The sequence below is a fragment of the Pseudochaenichthys georgianus genome, chromosome 9 (genome assembly GCF_902827115.2).
Source record: "Pseudochaenichthys georgianus chromosome 9, fPseGeo1.2, whole genome shotgun sequence".
NCBI lineage: Eukaryota > Metazoa > Chordata > Actinopteri > Perciformes > Channichthyidae > Pseudochaenichthys > Pseudochaenichthys georgianus.
Window position 1 is genome coordinate 26,262,438 of NC_047511.1, and position 18,970 is coordinate 26,281,407.

An 18,970-nucleotide genomic window follows, 5' to 3' on the forward strand; every position below is an offset into this window, starting at 1 on the left:
TTGGGTTGCCGTATGTAGTTGTCCAATATGGCGGACCATCTCGCACATGCGCAGTACAGATCGGGTAGTGACGGTGACATTATTAAAGTGTAAAGTCGAGTCTAAAAATGTAAAGTATGTAATAGAATATTAGGCCTACTAGGTAGTAAAAAGATATGAAAAATTCATAGTGTATCGAAAAATATAAAAAAGTCAAAGTATAGTTTGTTGAAAAATATAAAAAAGGCATAGTAGGCTATAGTATGTCCAAACATATGAAAATAAGTAATAAAATAGAATGTGACAAATGTCATGAAGAAAGTCATAGTATAGTTCTGTGAACATTTTTAAAACTCATATAAAAAAAAGTCCATACCGTAAGAAAATAGCAAATATATTTTGAGTATAGGGTAGCATCTCGAAAAAATATAAAACAAGTCATATAGTATTACTTTGTTGAAAATATCGGGGGGGGGGGGGGGGGGGGTTAAATCTCAATAAAAAGTATATATTCATAGTATAGTAGGCCTATGTTGCAAACTTCATGAAAAAAGTCACGATATAGAAAAAAAAGGTATAGAGATCTTTTGTTTTGACTGGTGAGCCTTCACCACCCACTTACAAAAAAGGGTTTTAGCATTATAACATCCAAAGACTAAAACAACATAGTAAAACAGGCACTACCTAAATCTTTATCAACACGGAAACCAATTGACATAAGTATCACGTCGTTTTAAAACTGTTTATTCTGCACATATTCTCTACGTACAAATGCTCAGGCAATAGGATTTTGTAACAAAAATAATCTTCAGAAACAGACTTGAAGGACACATCACCATATAAGTGCACACACTATATGGAAAAAGCGATTACATTTTTATTATGGGGACAACACGACTTGCATGAGGAAAAACAACCACGAAACATACAAATTCATACTGGACGATTACAGTCAGTAACTACAGCTGGATGGACATAAGAGCAAACACTTGCTGAGGTTAAAATTGTTCTAATCATTTAATAAATGTGTTCACAACCTGAAGCTGCACAGTCTAAACCCAAAAAAGGTTCCCAAATTTTTCAGCCCACGACACCCAAAATAACAGTGCCAGAGACTAGCGACCCCTGTCAAATTGGAAGTTACACCAAATGATTTGATGTATATTCAGATGCAATTAGCATACATAAAAGGCCTCAAATTGGAAGTGCTGTCTTTTTCGCTCAATTCTGCAATAGGTAGATCTCGCCTTTCACCTAGGCCGAGGTCGGGGCTCTTGGGCTTAAAAAGGTTGGTGACCACTGCTTTAAATCTTCTGTTTACCACTGCTTGTTATTTATTTAAATTAAATTAAGAGCTATATATTGAAATTAAAAAGTAACTGAGATTGTTTTCCTTCTATTCAAGCATATTTCATTTTAAATCTGTATGCTAATGTATTTTTATATTGGCTTGTTTTCGAATGCTTTGTTTTATGAACGGCACAAAAACCGTTAATATGAGCCTGGAAGTGTGTTGTGTCCATTGAGTGAAACACACAATAACCTGCCGAAACACACGTGGACGCACTAAACAACTTTATATATTTGCCTTCAGTACACAATCGCAAACATTTCTGTATAGTACACAAAATATATTTTAAGGGAAAATACTGTTTATCCAATTATTTAATACTGCAAATTGTTCACTTAAACATTTAGGGATAGTTATATTGAATATGTATATCACAGTTAAGCCAAGCGTTGGTTTTTAGGGATAGATGCTTCTAAGCACAATTCATTAAAGGAGTGTTGATGTCAGGGTTTCTAATGAATATACAGCACATCTGAAAACATCCCTTGACAATTTAATTTAATAAATTCAGAGAAATAAATACAATTTGACAAAAGCATTCAAACATATGACATGCTGGAGTGGACATTGATTCCTTGGCTGTCTTCATAATATTATTGTTTGTTTCCCCTCCGTCTCTACTTGTTTCCACACAAAACAATGAATGCTAAGCGTGTTTATACATGCGTTAAGAAGGAATTTTGTAAACATATATCTAACACTGAGCAATGATAGATCATTGAAGAGCTCAATCCATCGAAAAAGGCCATTTCCGTACTTTATGCTAATGTGTGCACTAATTGTAGCTATATTTAGGTAGCCGAATAGTCATAGTAGTGGGTAGTGCTCACCCAAGACCAACCCGAGTCAGAAGTTCAACAACAATTTCTCTGCCTCAAATAAGACTCTTCTTTAAATTAAATATGGAGTGTACCTTTCAAATGGGTAAAGATAATAATATTGTTTATTCTAACAATAGAGTAACTCTGTTTCAGGATATAAATGACTGAGAAGAAACACAAAATAGATCATGGAGTCATTTCTAGTATCTTGTAAAGCCCATCTTGAGCTTAAGCGGAGTATAGCATTTGGTGTTTTGGTTCCTTTTTACAAGAGTGTATTAAAACCACAGAATGTTTCTTTATAATTTACTGTAATATAATTAATTTAGAGTTATTTCAGTTATTTTTGTTGTAAAACTGAGTATTGATAATTCAAACCTTTTCTGAGGTTTCAACAATTAAACCAGATTTCCACACTGCCTTTTCCTACCACCAGGTGGCCCTTCATGTCCTGGTTACATGCGATACAGAGGTGATAAATAATTAGGATTCTAAGTTAAATTGTCAATTTCTGTTTAAATTTGTTCTTCCAAATGTCACTTTCCACTATACCTTTTTCACAGATCTAATCAGAATGATTTAGTGCACATGCAGTGACATGGTAGCACTACTTACTACTATCTGTTTTAATAAACAGATTTTTGACAAGATAATCATGATCCTCTCATAAGAACTGCGATGAAGAGTGAAGTGGAAAACGAAGGTGAGGGTTTGGTCTATTTCTCGTCAGTCTTGGGGCTGTAGCTGACACCTGGCCATTCGTAAGTGTCTGGCAGGAAGGAGTCGTAGTCGGTGTCCCACACAGTATCCCGTACAAAGCTCTCCTTGTCCACAGGCTCAGGGTAGCTAAACGCCATGCCTTTAGCATAGACAAACTCCACCACCTACAGAAAGAGAGAAGGTTTAGTATGGATGCTGGAAAACCTGACACAAAAAGAAAACAGACATCGAAAGATAAACTGACCACACGTTTTTGGACAACTTCGACCAAATTTGACTGGGAGGAAATACGTATCATGGCATCAAAATTCAAAGCGAAATAGCTTAATCTTACACATTATTACATTGTCAAGGTGTGGTGCAACACATCCATGGATTTTAGAAATCAAATAATGATAAAAGAGTCTACATTTAGGCCAGAAGACTTTGGATTAAAAGGTTTATCAAGAGGTGAAACATTCAGATGAATGTTCAGGAGACTTGCCTTGACAGCCATCTGGAGAGAGACCTCTCTGATGTTGGAGAGCGGAGGATAGAGTCTGCCTTCTGCCAGCTCTTCATCGGTCAGCTGCTCTGCAAGGGTCTGGAAGGAGTTGAAAAACACTTTTAGGCTGAATATGAAAAACAAGACACATAAAAACCACTAATAACATTTGCTAACAGCATATTTTTGAAGTATGAAGTCATATATTACATATGTGCTTTTGAGTAAGACAACATTTGAATACAAATATATCAGAACAATTATAAAGGTTAATTCAGGTTACAGAAGTACTACTCATATTACAAACTTGCAAACAATAGTATATTGTTTGCAATAATTCATGCAAATTATTTCAATATTGAATAATAAGTTCTAAGACAGTGTGATTTACATAAATATTGCATTTATCAATCGAAACAAGTCAAATGCAGGCAAGTGAGAAAGGGAGGAACACAGAAGGACAGAGGGCAAAGCTGGATCAGCCTTTTAAAAGTTAGATGTTAGTCTAGGAAAAGAGGGAACAGGAGACGTGAAAGGGTTAAAGAGGGTCTCTCTCTATAAGATCATACAGCGGATGCATACATGACAGACTCAGCGAGAAAGAGCAGGGTGGGGGTAAAGAACTTTACGAAGTTTGAAAAATAGATAGGAGAAATACATAGCATTGACTTCAGACCTTAGCAGCCTCTAGGAACACGGTGTCACTGATGTGTCTCACTCCACTCAGGATCACAGCCAAGGCCACACCTGCAATCCACATTCAAAAGGTTTTCAAACAGAATACAATTACTCTTTGTAATGTAATGATGTTGTCCATAGTGCAAAGATGGTGAAAATACTAGGCTTTGTCCACTTCTCACACTGTATCTGAAAGTCAGTCTCATGTACATGGAATGACTCCGATAAAAAAGCATTTACTCACCTGGAAAGATGTAAGCGTTGTTCCCTTGTCCAGGAGTGATGACGCGCCCATCGCTCAGAGTCACTGGACCGAAAGGACTGCCACTAGCAAAAAGACATCTGCCCTGTGGGACCAAAAAACAAATTGGTATAGAGTGATAGTGGGAAAAAGAACAATAACAACATGAAACAAAGGAGAGGAAAGAGCCGTGTACATCAGTTAGTGTGTAGGCATCCTCTGCTGTGCACTCTGCTTTAGTGGTGGGGTTACTCAGGGCAAAGATGATTGGTCGGTTGTTCATAGTTCCCATGGCTTTGAGGACATCGTGAGTGAACAGACGGCCAGCTCCGGAAACACCTGGAAGGAATGGCAACATTATTTAAATATTAAATGTTTTTATTAAAATGTTATTAAATACAGTCATTAAAGAACCAAGTTAACAGAAAATACAAAACAGACTGGTATAAAATACAAGACAATGGTAAGAAACTAATTATTATGTGATTTAAGAAAAGTCAGTGTAAAACAGAAATGTTGTCAGACCTGATCTAAAAGGCCTAAAAGTGGAAGAAGGAAGGAGAAATGTTTTTTTTATTCTATCATTTCCGCACAAGCTGAGGACGCATTTACATTGACAGAATGCTTTAATGATTGGATGAATAATAAAAATCCTAAATATAAAATATAGTTATTCAAATGACCTGATAAATCTTGTGTTTTCATAAAACAGCATAATAAATAAGAGCATGAGAGATATTTTATTCTGGCTCAAACCTAAAAACCCATATTCCAAACAAGGTTTTACAGTTACACAAATAAGAAGATGGAAAGTTCCTCACCAATAATAGCTGTGGGTTTGATGGTGTTGACGGCATCCAGGAAGCTCTGCACGGACCCTGGACTGTCATGGAGAAACGCCTCCTGGTTAGTGTCCGTCTCCTCCTGTCGGCCCTGATTGCAACAATACATCAAAACAAAAGTAAACTCTTTGTTCACTAATTAAACAGTATACTAACAGTGAGCCAGACAGAAAGCTACACAGACAGGTAATGCATGTTCTGGTTGTTGATTTCTGCATCGTCCAAACTAACCTTTACAAGTAAGCCATGTTTATCGAACAACCAGATCTTATTTCTGGCCTCAGTTTGGGACATTCCCTTCTCCATCATCGCCATGACGATCAGATTGGCAATACCAAGTGCAGCCTAGGAAGGAAATTACCAAAGTGAAATACCAAAAGTAAAGACAGTGTTTACAACATTAAACCATTTACAACTTCTATTTGTTGACATATTCTTTCTTTATTGTTGTAAAAGAAGTTACACAAAAATGACGAATGGTGTTGTAGATGAAGAAAACTATCTCTGAGCTCAGTTAATTCAGTTATGTTTCTTCCCTTAATCCCAAGAAGATTCAGAGAGGTCCCCATTCTCTCTCAAAAATACAAATCCTACCACCAATACAGTATCTACATTTCACTAAACTGTAGACATCAGATAGTAGATCTTTACAACTAAACAGAAGGACATTTATTCCCAACCCACTCTGTCATTATAGCCTTTCTAGACAACATTACATAGATTCAAATGTTTCCTTGTACACTTTCAGAGAATCCTTTATAAAAAGGCAGAAAAGCAGATCTCCACACCTGCTTTTTATGTACTTTTATTGCACTCCAACCTTTTTTGACTGTAAACATGTTCAAATATGTAAAAACTGTGAAATATTACGTTGTATCTCCCTTTATTGATTGCATAGCGTTATTTGGGAAGGCAAAAGCAGAATGTGTTTAAGCAGTGTACACCAATATTTGTAACAAAAGTGCAGATCTTTCAAAAATCTATGTCGTAATGCAGAATTAAAACAACAAGTCCTATCAATATTTCCTTGAAATGTAATCGTCAACCTTGGCAATATTTTTTTTTAGTATTACCGGCTTTGGTCAGTATCGTTGCACGTACAAATTGTTTTGATATATGGGACCTTCACATTAGAAATTGGAGAGGAAAAAGAGAAAAATTCCAAATTGACTAATAAATATTAATAAATATTATCATACCTCTCCAGCTCCCAAGAAAAGCACCCGATGTTCAGTGATGGGTTTGCCAATGGCTCTCTGAGCTGCCAACAGACCAGCAAGGGCTACAGCTGCAGTGCCTGAAAACATGCAAATAATCCAACAGTAAACAATAACATATCTGCTTTAAAGACAAACAATTAACCACTTTCTGTTTTCAGGTAGGAGGGCTCACAACAACTGAAATGTTGATTCAGTAGCTCAACGTTATGGCATTATAATAAAGTAGAACTCCTAAGTGCAGTATCTAGGGCCGAACCTTGGATGTCGTCGTTGAAGGTGCAGTACTTCTCCCTGTACTTCCTGAGGAAGCGGAAGGCATTGTGGTTCCCAAAGTCCTCAAACTGGATGAGTGTGCCCTGCCCGTATTTGTCCACCACAGCTTCCATGAACTCATCAATCAGATCATCGTAGACCTGAGAATTATCTCGCTCCTGGTACAGGCCCATGTACAGCGGGTCTTTGAGGAGAGTCTGATTGACGGGAAAGAAAAAGCATATGAAGCATAATGGATGTCCAGAAATACAATATACAGAAAACACACACATATCTGTCCTACCTTATTGTTGGTGCCAACGTCTATGGCCACAGGCAGACATCGCTCAGGTCTAATGCCGGCGCAGGCTGTGTACAGGCAGAGTTTTCCAACTGGGATGCCCATTCCATAAACACCCAGGTCCCCTAGTCCTAAAATACGCTCTCCATCAGTAACCACTACCGCCTAGATCAAGAGGCATATGGAAAAGAATACATTAGTCACCAAAATCCCAGATATCACACAGATGTAAACAACGGGAAACTGGACCTTGGCCAGGTGAATGTAGGCATGATGAGTTAATTAAGAAGACTTCAAAATTAATGTGATGTCTATAACTCGACTTTAAGTTGATATAAATCAGTGTAGCCACAATTCATTTTCACAATTCATTTTTTTTTTTTAAATCCTTTGTCTGCATGCTTTTGAGGGATGAAGGTTCCTAGTAGACTCATTTAAACAGTATTATAGACATTAGCTTCAGTTAGACGAGGTGTTACTGTGGTGATGTTCTCAGCTACTCACTGCAACATCAGTCTCTGGCCAATTGTCTAGGATGGAACGAATGTGTCCTTTGTCCCGAATGGAGATAAACAAACCTCTGGTGAGAGAAAAAAGCCAATGAGTAATGTCAAGATTCTATTCACTAAAAAATAAAAACAAACAACAATAATATCCTCAAAATGATTTCAGTCAGGGTGTTGACACAAACACAACCACCATAATTTAAAAAAGTCAACAGCTCATGTAACACACTGTTATATAAAGATGTTTATACATTATATAAAGCCACCAGATGAAAACCTACATAAAAGGCTTAGACTGTCAGAACAAAAATCCTTGTGTTTTTGTTGTTGTTTTCTCTTTCAGTAGTCAGTTATTGAAAGCTTCACTGCATGCTTACTTGGGTCGTCTGAAGATGTGTCCATAATGTGTGCAGGCCAGGCCTACAGTGGGAGTGTAAACTATTGGCATCAGTTCCTCGATGTCTTCCATCAGCACCCTGTAGAAAAGCCTCTCATTCCTTTCCTGGATGCCCATCAAGTAGATGTACCTTTGTGGAAAAGGAGAAACAATGTAAAGAGAAAGAAAAGTGTCAACTGTATGGAAGGAGATGTTTCAGACAAACATCATTAATAACCAACAGAATGCTGTGGGTATGTGTTCCAGTACTTTAAGATATGATATGTCCTTACTTCTGCAGGGGATCAGTCATGTTCTTGAGATTATTCTGAAAGCGCATGGCCTGAATGTCCTGAGTCTCCACTTTGGGAGGCAGCAGACCATGTATCCCCAAAATCTGTCGCTCCTGGAGAGTGAAGGCCATGCCCTGCAGAAACACACAGAAAGCAACTGGAAATGAGTAGGGAGACAAAGAGAATGTGAATAAAACAACCACTCAGAGAATAACTTTATGACAAGTTACCTTTAACGGGCAGGATTGTTCATAAACTGTGGTTGTGAAAATTGTAAAAGATAGCTTGTTTGGATGTTTTGTTTTCTCTGAGCTTCTAAACTCTTCTTGTGCAGAAGCATGTTTGCGATCCTAGTATTTCTAATTCAGTTTACTTCACATAGTTGCTTGAATGTAATGATGGTATTTGGTACTATGCGCATATTCACTTACAGGATATGACTAATAACGGATATGACTGAAATGCACTCTGGTTCATCCTTTGAAAGTTGTCTCTTAGCATTGCTGCAGGAAATGGTCAGGAGAGGGTATTACCCATGAGCCCTAAGAGGAGGGTGACCACTTGACCATTTGACCTTTTACAGTAAAGTGAAATGTGGAGGCCAGATGAAAGCATTTTTCTGTAGGGGAAAGGAGGCTAAAGGGGTAAGAGAGGGGAGTAGCCTTAAAGAAGCCAATAAGGAGGACCCTGGGCAGAAACACCCCAAGTGCTGTATAGAGGAGATGATGTGGCGGAGGGGTACAACGTGTTTCATGATCCTGCAGTGTATGTAAGCCTGTATGTAGGTTTACGAACCCAACTCTGAATGATATATGCGCATAACATTTGGAGGCCCTCACATCTGTGGCTGGGGCTGATTATTCTGTGATGAATGCTGGGGGCTCCCCTGGCAAAGTGCTGAATCATGCTGATGGAGGATTTCACTTCCCTCAGCTCCAGTACTCAGTTCCTCCCAACAGAATCCAGCAAGCTGCAAACCTCTGATATCTCCCATTTCCATTTTTACATAGAAATGTTCCCTCAGATTAGTTTTTTCCAAATTGTGGTTTAACATTTATTTTGAGTATGTCAAGTGATTTAAACCCATTAAAAAAAAGAGGAAGCCTAACCTGATTTCCTAAAAACGCGTATTTGTGCCGTTTTGATATGCGTTTCTCATTTTATCTATACATTGGGCATGACATTGGTTTCAATATTCATTTGATTTATGCAAGTAAAACACTTTTGATTTGTTAAAAACATTTAAGAAATGTGAGATCATATATATCATCTTAGAGACTAGATTGTACCATCTGGTGTACATTTGTGTAATGTAATGAACAATGCATGTCTGCAACACTGTGACCTTTGCTGTTGAGGTATGATGAGTCATGACAGTCACAGTAATTCAGTCTGCTGATGCCAGTCACTTCTAATCTGGCAACACTTCCTATGAGAAACCAGCCGTTGCCGTTTTTGTCTTGTTTCATGCGATTTTCAGTGTTTTTAAATATAAGACACAATAAACTCAGTGACTTTTCATACTATTAAAAAATTCAGAATCTGCTCAAATAGATAAAAGGAACACAATGAGGAAGGCCAGAAGTGCATTGTGAAATAAAGGTGCTGTTAGTACAGTATTTGTAGGACTATCAGCCAGTTAACCTCTGACCAGTATTTTTATATTTAGCACAACATGTATTGTGTATAGCAGCTGTCCACGGCTGTTTCCTAGTAGGAGGAACAGGGGTTGAAGAGGCGCTCTTCCTGGGTGATTGTAGTGTAGGCCGTAACTTCAAGCAGCTACAGCCTCATGTTTCAAATGTCATTTGTAGCTTGCAGTAACCTGACGAGACACCCAGGCAAACTATTCACATCCACTATCAACAATATGAGACACCGTTTTCAATTGAAGTCCCCACCTTGCAACAGGAATGCAAAAGTGACACCCCTGTTAGGTGTGGTTATGTGTTTGTAGAGCACATGTTAAACACAAGGCAGTTTGCAGCTCTTTACACAAGGATTAGCACATTGTTTAAAAAAGCAGAGAGAAGTCAAATAAAGACAAAAGGAAAAATAGACATACATAATCAAACTATTTAAAACACACTACTTTTAAAAAGCATTTGCAGTTCAGAAAATAAGACCCCAAACTTACTAATAAGCAATTGCACAAAAAAGGTTTTCAAACTTGATTCAAAAGACATTTCTGACCACATCGAGCAGTGATACTGGGTTCAGTCAGAAATCCAGCAGAGGTCAAAAGTGATATTAATGCGTTTCTGACTTTAAAAAAGCTACACTCCACCTGATGTGACACAATGCCAAAATTGCACTGTCAGATTATCTCAGCAATTCTAGTTTAGTAAAGGTTTCTGAGAATTACCGTTTTCATAAACCTAATAAGGTTTATGAAAACGGTGATTAGTTTGGAAGCTATCGGTGATTAGTTTGGAAGCTATCTAGAAATATATATTTTCAGTATAAAGTACAGTGGCTTTGAAAAGTGTAATATTCAAATATCAATTACTGTAGTTTTGCAGGGAGTCATCTGTCTAAAGCAGGCATCCTCAAAGTACGGACTCCGGTCCGGATCCGGACCGAACCACAACTGTCTCTGGACTCTGAGCAAATGATACTTTTCATATGTATTATCTGTGTTATCTGCGAGACATCGCCACAACGCAACGAGTCAAAATTATCCGCTATGTCCATAGACTGCAAACAGCGCTCATCGGACATTTATGAGAGAAAGTCTCTAATGTCCGAGTGCAAGTGAATGCAGCACAAGATGCATTGCACGTCATGTAACCCCTCCCCCGGTCCTGGCGCGAGCGTGGACATATGAATCATGATTGGCGGCGATTTCATTTGAACGGGACGGCGCAAAACGAGAAGCATTCGGACCCAAGCACTGAAGGAATGAGGTATATTTGCGGTCCACACTGACAGAGAAGAGACTGTCAGTGTGGCTGCACTCAGCATTGAATCAAAACCCACTAAAGCTTTGATCTGAATACGTTTGTGAGGCGTTTTGCTGAACAAGATGGTAATCGCCGCATTCAGCTGTAGACATGTCAACTTGATGCTCTGCTCACGGATGAGCATACAAAACTATTAAGATGATGACCTTACGTGTGTAAATATATTTTTTTCTTTGAGGGGGTCTGCCCCCAAAAAATTGTTTTAAGTCCTGAGAAAGTCAAATAAGACGGTGTGTAAAACTACACTGCCCAGCCAAAAAAAGTAACCACTTTGATTTAACTAGGTTAGTAGGTAAGGACTTCCCACTGGATAATAACTGGAGTATAAAAGAATGCATGACTGAAGTGATGGAGACCATGTTGAAGGCAAACAAAAAGAGGAAATAACAGGTAAAATCAAGCAAATCCCCCTCTCAGATTCCACAGCAACCAGAAGAACATAAATACTGGCTGGTGATTTGATTAATCAGGTTTGTGATGGAATAAAAAATGCACAGTGCATTTCCTTAGCTGTGGATGAGTCCACTGACATTGCTCAGTTGCTGGTGTTTGTGAGTTGTTATGATGAGGCAAAGGGGGAGTTTGTTGAAGATGTGTTGGGTCTGACGAACCTCAGTGGACACACAAGGGGGCAAGACATTTATAAAGCACTAATGGGAATGCTGAACGAAAAAGAGTGCAGCTGCCTTTATTCATAACTGCAGCTCTTACACTGCGACTCTGAGGGATCAAGCACAGACACAATAACAATGAAAACTGCTGCATACAGATTATTTTTGTTTTTGCAACCTCGTGTTAAGAATCTTGTTGCAATTGTTTAAAAGTTTGAATGACCGTAATAAACGGACCTTTGTCTTATTGAAACATTTATTTTGGACCTTTAAAATTTGTATTTGAGTACCCCTGGTCTAAAGTCTGTCAAGCCAGGCAAAGTCCAACTGCAGAAAATGAACAGCAGCCAACCAGCTGCTGAAAAAGCATTGGCACTGATGGGCAAGTTGTTCTATTTATAAGCAGAACCAACCACTGGCTCAGGGATAAGATGAACTGATGCAGTGCTTGACAGGACTTTATAATGCCATGTTGTCTGTGTGAAACAATGCATGTGGTGGTTGCATAATACTCACTTTTTAAAGCAGTATATGATCATGGTTTGCACTACATTTGTTGGTATTTCTGTATTTCATTAGCAAAGATTATTCTGAAACTCACCCAATTATTTTCCACCAGGGCAGCTTATGACATGTTAATAATGCCGTTTAACCACCATGTGTTTTTTGACACATTGTCAGTAATCCACTCACTTTGTTGGTGCGCGGGTTGAGCATAAGGGGCTTGCCCTTATCTTTGGTGTGTGCCCATCTGCAAACAGAGACACAGGGCCTCAGAGACCAGGTTGTCTTCAACCTGGACAACATGGTGGACTGTCACTGGTCTGGAAGGTCCACTGGGGAAAAGCTGGAGAAAAAAAATGAAAGAGAAACAAAGTCAACAAAATAACCTAAAGTTTTGTTATCTTTCGACATCGGAGCAAAACAATGGATATGTATGTTGGCCATAATAGGTAGCTGTTCTGGGATACTGAATAATACTAAGAAGTCTCCTATTTATGTTTTTTCAGTTGTAGTTTATTCTTATTTCAAACAATCCAATCATCAATTATTAAGCTTGCAGTCTGAGTGCATGTGAATATTTTCTCTAGTGTCATTGGGTTGTTAAAAATTATTGCTTTAACTACTCTTCCTTCTGCCAATCAGGACAGGAAGTGCAATGCTGCCACAACCTTTGAACATATGACATCATTAGACTTTATGCTACCATGACAGTAAGTTATCCCACTGGCGCACAATAAATCCCAGAAGTCTTTGAACGAACACTCGATGATTAGAAATGCAGACAGCAGCATCATTAATCTGGGTGTAGAGAGAAGTGATTTAGTGCGTCATCTGACAAACAAAGCCTTGAAAGATTGTCATAATCCTTTTCGCACAGAGCTCCACATGGAGAGAAAACAAGTTACAGTAAATCAAGATGACATGAGTCGACAGATAGGAAAGACAGGCTGATATAAGTATCACAAGAAAACCACTAACAAATCACACAGAAAATATGTGCCATTATCAGAGCATTTTCAGAATAAGTCATGTCTTTTATTTTAGGAGAGAAGATAAAAAAGCTTTCCTACCAAACAACCTTTACTCAAGGGCCCCTACCCTACTGTCAGCTGCTGTTGGTGGCCTGGAATAGTCTTTGTGAGTTATGTCATGCATGCGCAGTGATACTGTCTTGTGCTGCGTTGTTGTGGGTGCAGAAAAAGGCCAGATAAAGGTTCTCGGAAAAACCTCTTTAAATTACAATTGAGAGTGGATTCCCCCTCATGATAAATATCGTGCCAAAGGGTTGTATCCCGACTGAACCCAGAAAGTAAATGTTGCTTTCCCACCAAACATGCAGAGTTAATGGCCTAAAAAAGTACTACGCAATCTTGTGCCTTTAAATGTGAATGTAAAAAAGGGCATATTGTTTAAGCGTCCTGATATTACAGAGATCAAGCCAGAATAATATCTTAATCCAACCTTCTGAATTCTGCTCTGGTGTATTTTATTTTCAATCCCAAAATATTTTTGGCCTTCCTAAGGTCAAGACATGACCCAGAGGAAATGCAACTGGACCTGTAAGCAAGTTATGTGGGCAACAACGACACGAGCATTTTCACAGCACACACAGTTTCTATTTTAGTTCCCTGAAGTCTAGTGCTGAGACCAGAATGCTGAAAGAGGTATTCCTTTAAATTACAAGATAGATGTTACAGTCAGCTGTTACAAAAACAATCTCAAATTAAATATAATTTTAACCTATAGGCCGATTAGAGGAAAGAGCTGGCTCCTTTGAATGACTTCACGGCCTGGACCACATGCAGCTGAGCTCAGGTGGCAGAAATCACATCTAATACCTCATTCACACCAACGCAACTCCGGTTCAAGCTCCGTGCTAGAGCTTTTCAGGTTCAGAACCGGTTCTTCGATTTAGCTCCGGCTCTTTTCACACCGCCCAGAGTCCGACTGGTGCTGCGTCATGACGTAACCGTTTGCCTGCCTGCTTCATAAAGCCAAACCGTGCGGAAGCCCCTCACAGCTGACACCGACAACAACAACAATGGCCGATTCTGCTCCAGTTTCCTCTGTACCTCTTCGGAAGACCAGATTCCCAGTAGGTAGCTGGTCTCTTCAGTGGACCACTGCTGCTTGTTAAGTTTCTCCATCGTTGTGTACAAACTGGATAAAACGCGGGCTTTTTGTTGTTGTTCAGGAGTTGATCCCGCCCCTGCCCCGCCTCGACCTAAGCGTGACGTATGCGGTGCTTTTTCTCTGGCCGGACAATTTGTTGGTGCTTAAAACGAACCGGATTCCCGAGCTAAGAGGCTGCTCCGCTGCGGTGTGAACAGGAAAACCCGGTGCTTTTCAAGCTCCAGCTCCGAACCGGCCCTGAAACACCGTTGGTGTGAATGAGGTATATGAGCTAGGGATGCCAGCGATTATTCGATTATTCGTTACAGTCTCCATAATCGAATATTATTTTTAAAAATCGATTTTATTTATATATTTTTTTTTTTATTATTTATATATATATATTTTTTTTTTATTTGTGTATTTTTTTTTTTCTGGCTTAGTTTCAACCAAAATATATATAAATATATATATGCTAATAATAGTAATAGTATTAATAATTGTAAATGGCCATTGGTCACACCACCAGTTTGTTTTACTGTAAACTTGGAGGAAGCCTGCGTGCAGAGCAGACTGCTGCTGCAGCACGCTACACACCGACCCTAATATGAGCCAGTTATTGTAACAGCCATCTGTGCTGTCAACATTTGCATACCCCTGCTCCATTCATCACTACACTTACTTTCAACTGTCCACCCATGTTATTATAGTAATAATCACCCTCATAAGGAAATATGAATGGAGATAAACAAATAGATCTCAAAATGCATTCAAACAAGATACCACTCACATGCTCCATCAAGTAGCGCTTGCAACAATTATATAAAAGTACCTGCTTAGTGCGTTCAATCACGATATGCTATTATACTTTTGATAAGCAACCTTTTCAGTTTATAAATTATGTTTATAGTAAAATGCATAAACATAATTATGTTTATGGCAACCATGGATCTAATTTTCCATCAGCCTGTATTTCTTGTTAAAGAACAGATTCAGAGTTAACACTGGTCTGATTCTGTTCCCCTCACTTTGACCAACATGACTCATTTAACATATCACTACAACAACTACATATCCAGAAAACTAGCAAGCATCAAAGTGTCAGACTGTATAAGCAGCACCCACAATAATTAGACATTTTAGTGCTCTGATGATTTGATATTCAAATTGAAGCAGCCTTGATGCAGCCTCTATGAATTACAGTCTTTGTGTTGTACAAAATAATGTTTTATGGTTGTTCACATTTATTTTAGCTTTCTGCCTGTTCATAGAACGCCTGAACACTTGGTGAAGGGACTTGATCAGCATGTCAGCTCCAAAGGAATCAAACATGCTCAGATTGTCTGTAAATGTGTTTTCTACTTTGTGTCTGACAAGTACCAGACGGAAACTGTCATGAGCTTTGTATTAATGTGAGTGCAACTACTGTACATGACCAACTTCGACACCTGACTAGATAAACTAGTGTTTGGTTAGAAATGTTTAACCCAATGCTACACAAATCGCATTAAAGCTTGCAATTATTATTTCTTGAAAAATATCAAATCAATCAAATTTTATTTATATAGCACATTTATAAACGATGTTTGGTCGAGCCAAAGTGCTGTACATAAAATAAAAATAGCCTACAGTAGAGACACTTTACAGCAAATACAACAGCACAGATTGTTCAGAATATCAGTATGAGAAAAACGACACCCTCTATCCTTAGACCCTCACATCGTACAAGGAAAAACTTCCAGAGAAAACCCACAGTTTAAGGGGGAAAAATGGGAGAAACCTCAGGGAGAGCAACAGAGGAGGGATCCCTCTCCCAGGACGGACAGACGTGCAATAGATGCCGTGTGTAAATCGAAGAGATAATACCATAGACGGTATATATAAATGGACGTAGTGTCCGTGTCGTCACCCATAGGATTCTGCAGAGTTGCCGTGAAGCCCTTAGTGGGCGGAGTCGGCCACTAACGGCTCGACTGTGACGTCAGAGTCACGGGACCTGCTGCCTCCGAACTGGAAGTAAACAGAGCTAGCTCAGGCTAAGAAGCTAAGCTAACATGAAATACATGCATACCAACTTACTGCTAACAGTGTAGTTCCCCTATATAAACGTTACATTCATAATCAAATGAGACGATCTGCAAGAGAATTAGCTATATTTTGTTATTCGTAATGCTTGTCATTCACACGTTGAGAAAAGAGGGACTCCACCGCCCGGACCTAACAGAGCCGCAGTGGGCTAGCTCCGGGACGCCGGCTGGAGCTAGCCCCCTGCGGCTCCGTTAGCTCCGGCGGCCACCACTGGGATAATTGGCTCCCCTATTAACATTTGCTCCCGTTTAGCATTATGGGCGTCATAGCCATAGACTATAAAAGTCTTACCCAAGGCTGAATCACAAACTAAAATGTATATGTATGCATAAAGGGTTACGTCCTTAGCTGGCTAATAAGTAACAAGCTAAGCTACCAAGCACACAAACACCTGCGAACGGGGTTAACATGTATAATATTATCATTTTAGACTTCTTGGAAGTTCTGTTAGTACATTCAAGCACACAGCACGACATTTTAATTGTCTGGTATTTGTAACAATATTCCCTAAAAAAGGCACAATCACCACGAACACGGCTAAAGCTAAAGGATCAAGTACAGTACTATGACTAACTAACGTTGTAGTCTCTATGGTTGTAGCCTAGCAGAGTGAACAAGTTGCTGTTAGCTGACAGTGAGGCATGTACGTGTCCATCAACGTGACCACGCCCTAATTTATGCACAAACGTTAAGACCTAATATAAATAAAAGGGTCGTGTTAGAAAACAATTCACTCACAGATTCATAATCATGAAGGTGGAATCTAACTATATCGATAATAATATGTATTGCATCCATGGGTAGAAACATGTTTTTTTCTGCTGTAAAGTTGGGCATTTTAACATGGGGGTCTATGGAAATTGCTCCTTTCTGCAGCCAGTCCCTAGCGGCCCATGTATGAACTGCAGTGTGTGGCACTTCCGTATTGGCTTCCCGGCTGTTCCCCAGAGTTTGCCGCTTGGATAATACATGTGAATTGACTTAGTAGGCACAATGTAATCAAACCCACACACATGCTTTCAAGTATTGACCTTCTATGGTTTCAGAGGTGAATTCTACAAGGACCAGAGTACACTTGTATGAAAGCAAAAGCAATATTAATATGGTTGCCTAAGAAATTCTTAGTCGACTTGTGTAATAATCAACTAGCTGATTTATTGAAAGTTTTCTCCAAAAATAATCAAGCATTAGCACATTTTAAAATGGTGTGTTTAACAGAGATGTTCCATTAAGTTTATTGGAAATAAGTTATTCAGCCTTAAAATAACTTATACAAATAACTTAATGATCAACTAAAGATATCCGAGTGGACTAAGACCAAAAAGGCCCATGAGTATATTAACTGGTTTAGAGGGCAATCCCAAAATATTAGTGTATTAGTACAACTATGTCTTAAATAGTAATTGCAGAATTAGGCATTAGCCTAGTGACAGCTGGGTATAGTTTTACTGACAGGTGTTTTTATTATTCCCTCCACAACTTCAGATCTTGTTTCTCCTTTTGTGAAAGTGTCGGGCCATGATGAACATGCTGCTGTGCTGTGCTAATGTTGTACACGTGTTTTAACCACAGCAACATGTGTCGCAACATCGGCTATCCTTGTTGATAAAAACTGATACAATAAAATAGATATGTATCCCTCACTGTCCCTACTTCCTTATTCTGTCAGAGGTGGAAATGGAGATAATGAATTATATCTGCTTAGTGTGAGCATATTACTAAGTTTACATAGAAAAGTCTAATGAAAATGTTATAAAAACTGAATCTCACTACAGTGGTAAACTAACCTGGTATTTAGCCTAGCAATTTCAGCCAGATACAAACATGAAGCTAACAACTGCTACAAGCTAAAGCTAGCCAATAACTACTAGGGACCACAACAACCTGTGTCGTTATTTAAAAAAAACCGTTACAGCGAGCTGGTAAAGGAAAGCAAAGTCTAACGACCGAATGTTAGTAAATGTTGGAACATTTGTAATCGCACGCCAACACGAAACAGATATCCTGATGATACACATGCTGTCATTCATTCAGACCCCTGCTCACTAATTATTGGCTCAACGCGAAGTTCTTTGATGACGCACAAAGACTTTCCATTTCAAAGAGAGAAACTTCTCGGCTTACCTGCTCTTGAGTATTATAATATTGCGGGTTATTTCCGTTGAAAAGGTTACTGTTTAAACAGCATATTTCTCCTGGAGGTCGCCGTTTAAATGTGGTGGTTTGACCGCTTGGTGTGTCCTTTAACGGCAGCCGCAGATGCAGCAGAGTGAGGAGACGCTCAGTGTGGAGGAACCTTGACGCTCGTCCAATCACGTGCCAGCATTTCCTCCTTGGTTACCGTAAAGACTCGGGCATGCGCAAGATTTTCTTTTTAGTGTGAAGCCCATCCGTCGTAGTTACTAGTGTAGAAGAAGGACCTCATTCAAGTGTTTATTTTTTTGTTAATTAATAATAATAATGTTTTGTTTTTCTGTGGATTATTAAATATCTGTATTTTTTGTTATGTTTTTTTAATCATGGGCCTGAGAGAAACAATAATTCATCAGATGAACACATGTATCATCATTAAGATTATATTACGTTTTTTCAGCGTCAAGTGATTTGTTTGTGCTAAATACGCACAAT

At 38.9% G+C, this 18,970-nt stretch overlaps 1 protein-coding gene across 2 annotated transcripts; it reads right to left on the reverse strand.

Annotated features, from left to right (window-relative positions):
• Nucleotides 1-707: 707 nt before the first annotated feature.
• On the reverse strand, nucleotides 708-18,634 carry me2 (malic enzyme 2, NAD(+)-dependent, mitochondrial). 2 transcript variants are annotated; one of them, XM_034090820.2, is made up of 15 exons: nucleotides 18,467-18,634; nucleotides 12,332-12,485; nucleotides 8,065-8,198; nucleotides 7,773-7,922; nucleotides 7,394-7,469; nucleotides 6,893-7,054; nucleotides 6,593-6,806; nucleotides 6,316-6,413; nucleotides 5,348-5,461; nucleotides 5,096-5,207; nucleotides 4,471-4,613; nucleotides 4,278-4,380; nucleotides 4,032-4,102; nucleotides 3,356-3,454; nucleotides 708-3,035 (listed from the first exon to the last, which is right to left on the reverse strand). In XM_034090820.2, exons 2-15 carry the CDS (start codon nucleotides 12,443-12,445, stop codon nucleotides 2,868-2,870), a joined length of 1,758 nt encoding a protein of 585 aa, XP_033946711.1. In that variant the 5' UTR covers nucleotides 12,446-12,485; nucleotides 18,467-18,634; the 3' UTR covers nucleotides 708-2,867. The 2 variants fall into 2 exon arrangements, with proteins under 2 accessions (XP_033946711.1, XP_033946712.1); XM_034090821.2 differs by lacking the exon at nucleotides 18,467-18,634 and adding an exon at nucleotides 13,213-13,255.
• Nucleotides 18,635-18,970: the final 336 nt, after the last annotated feature.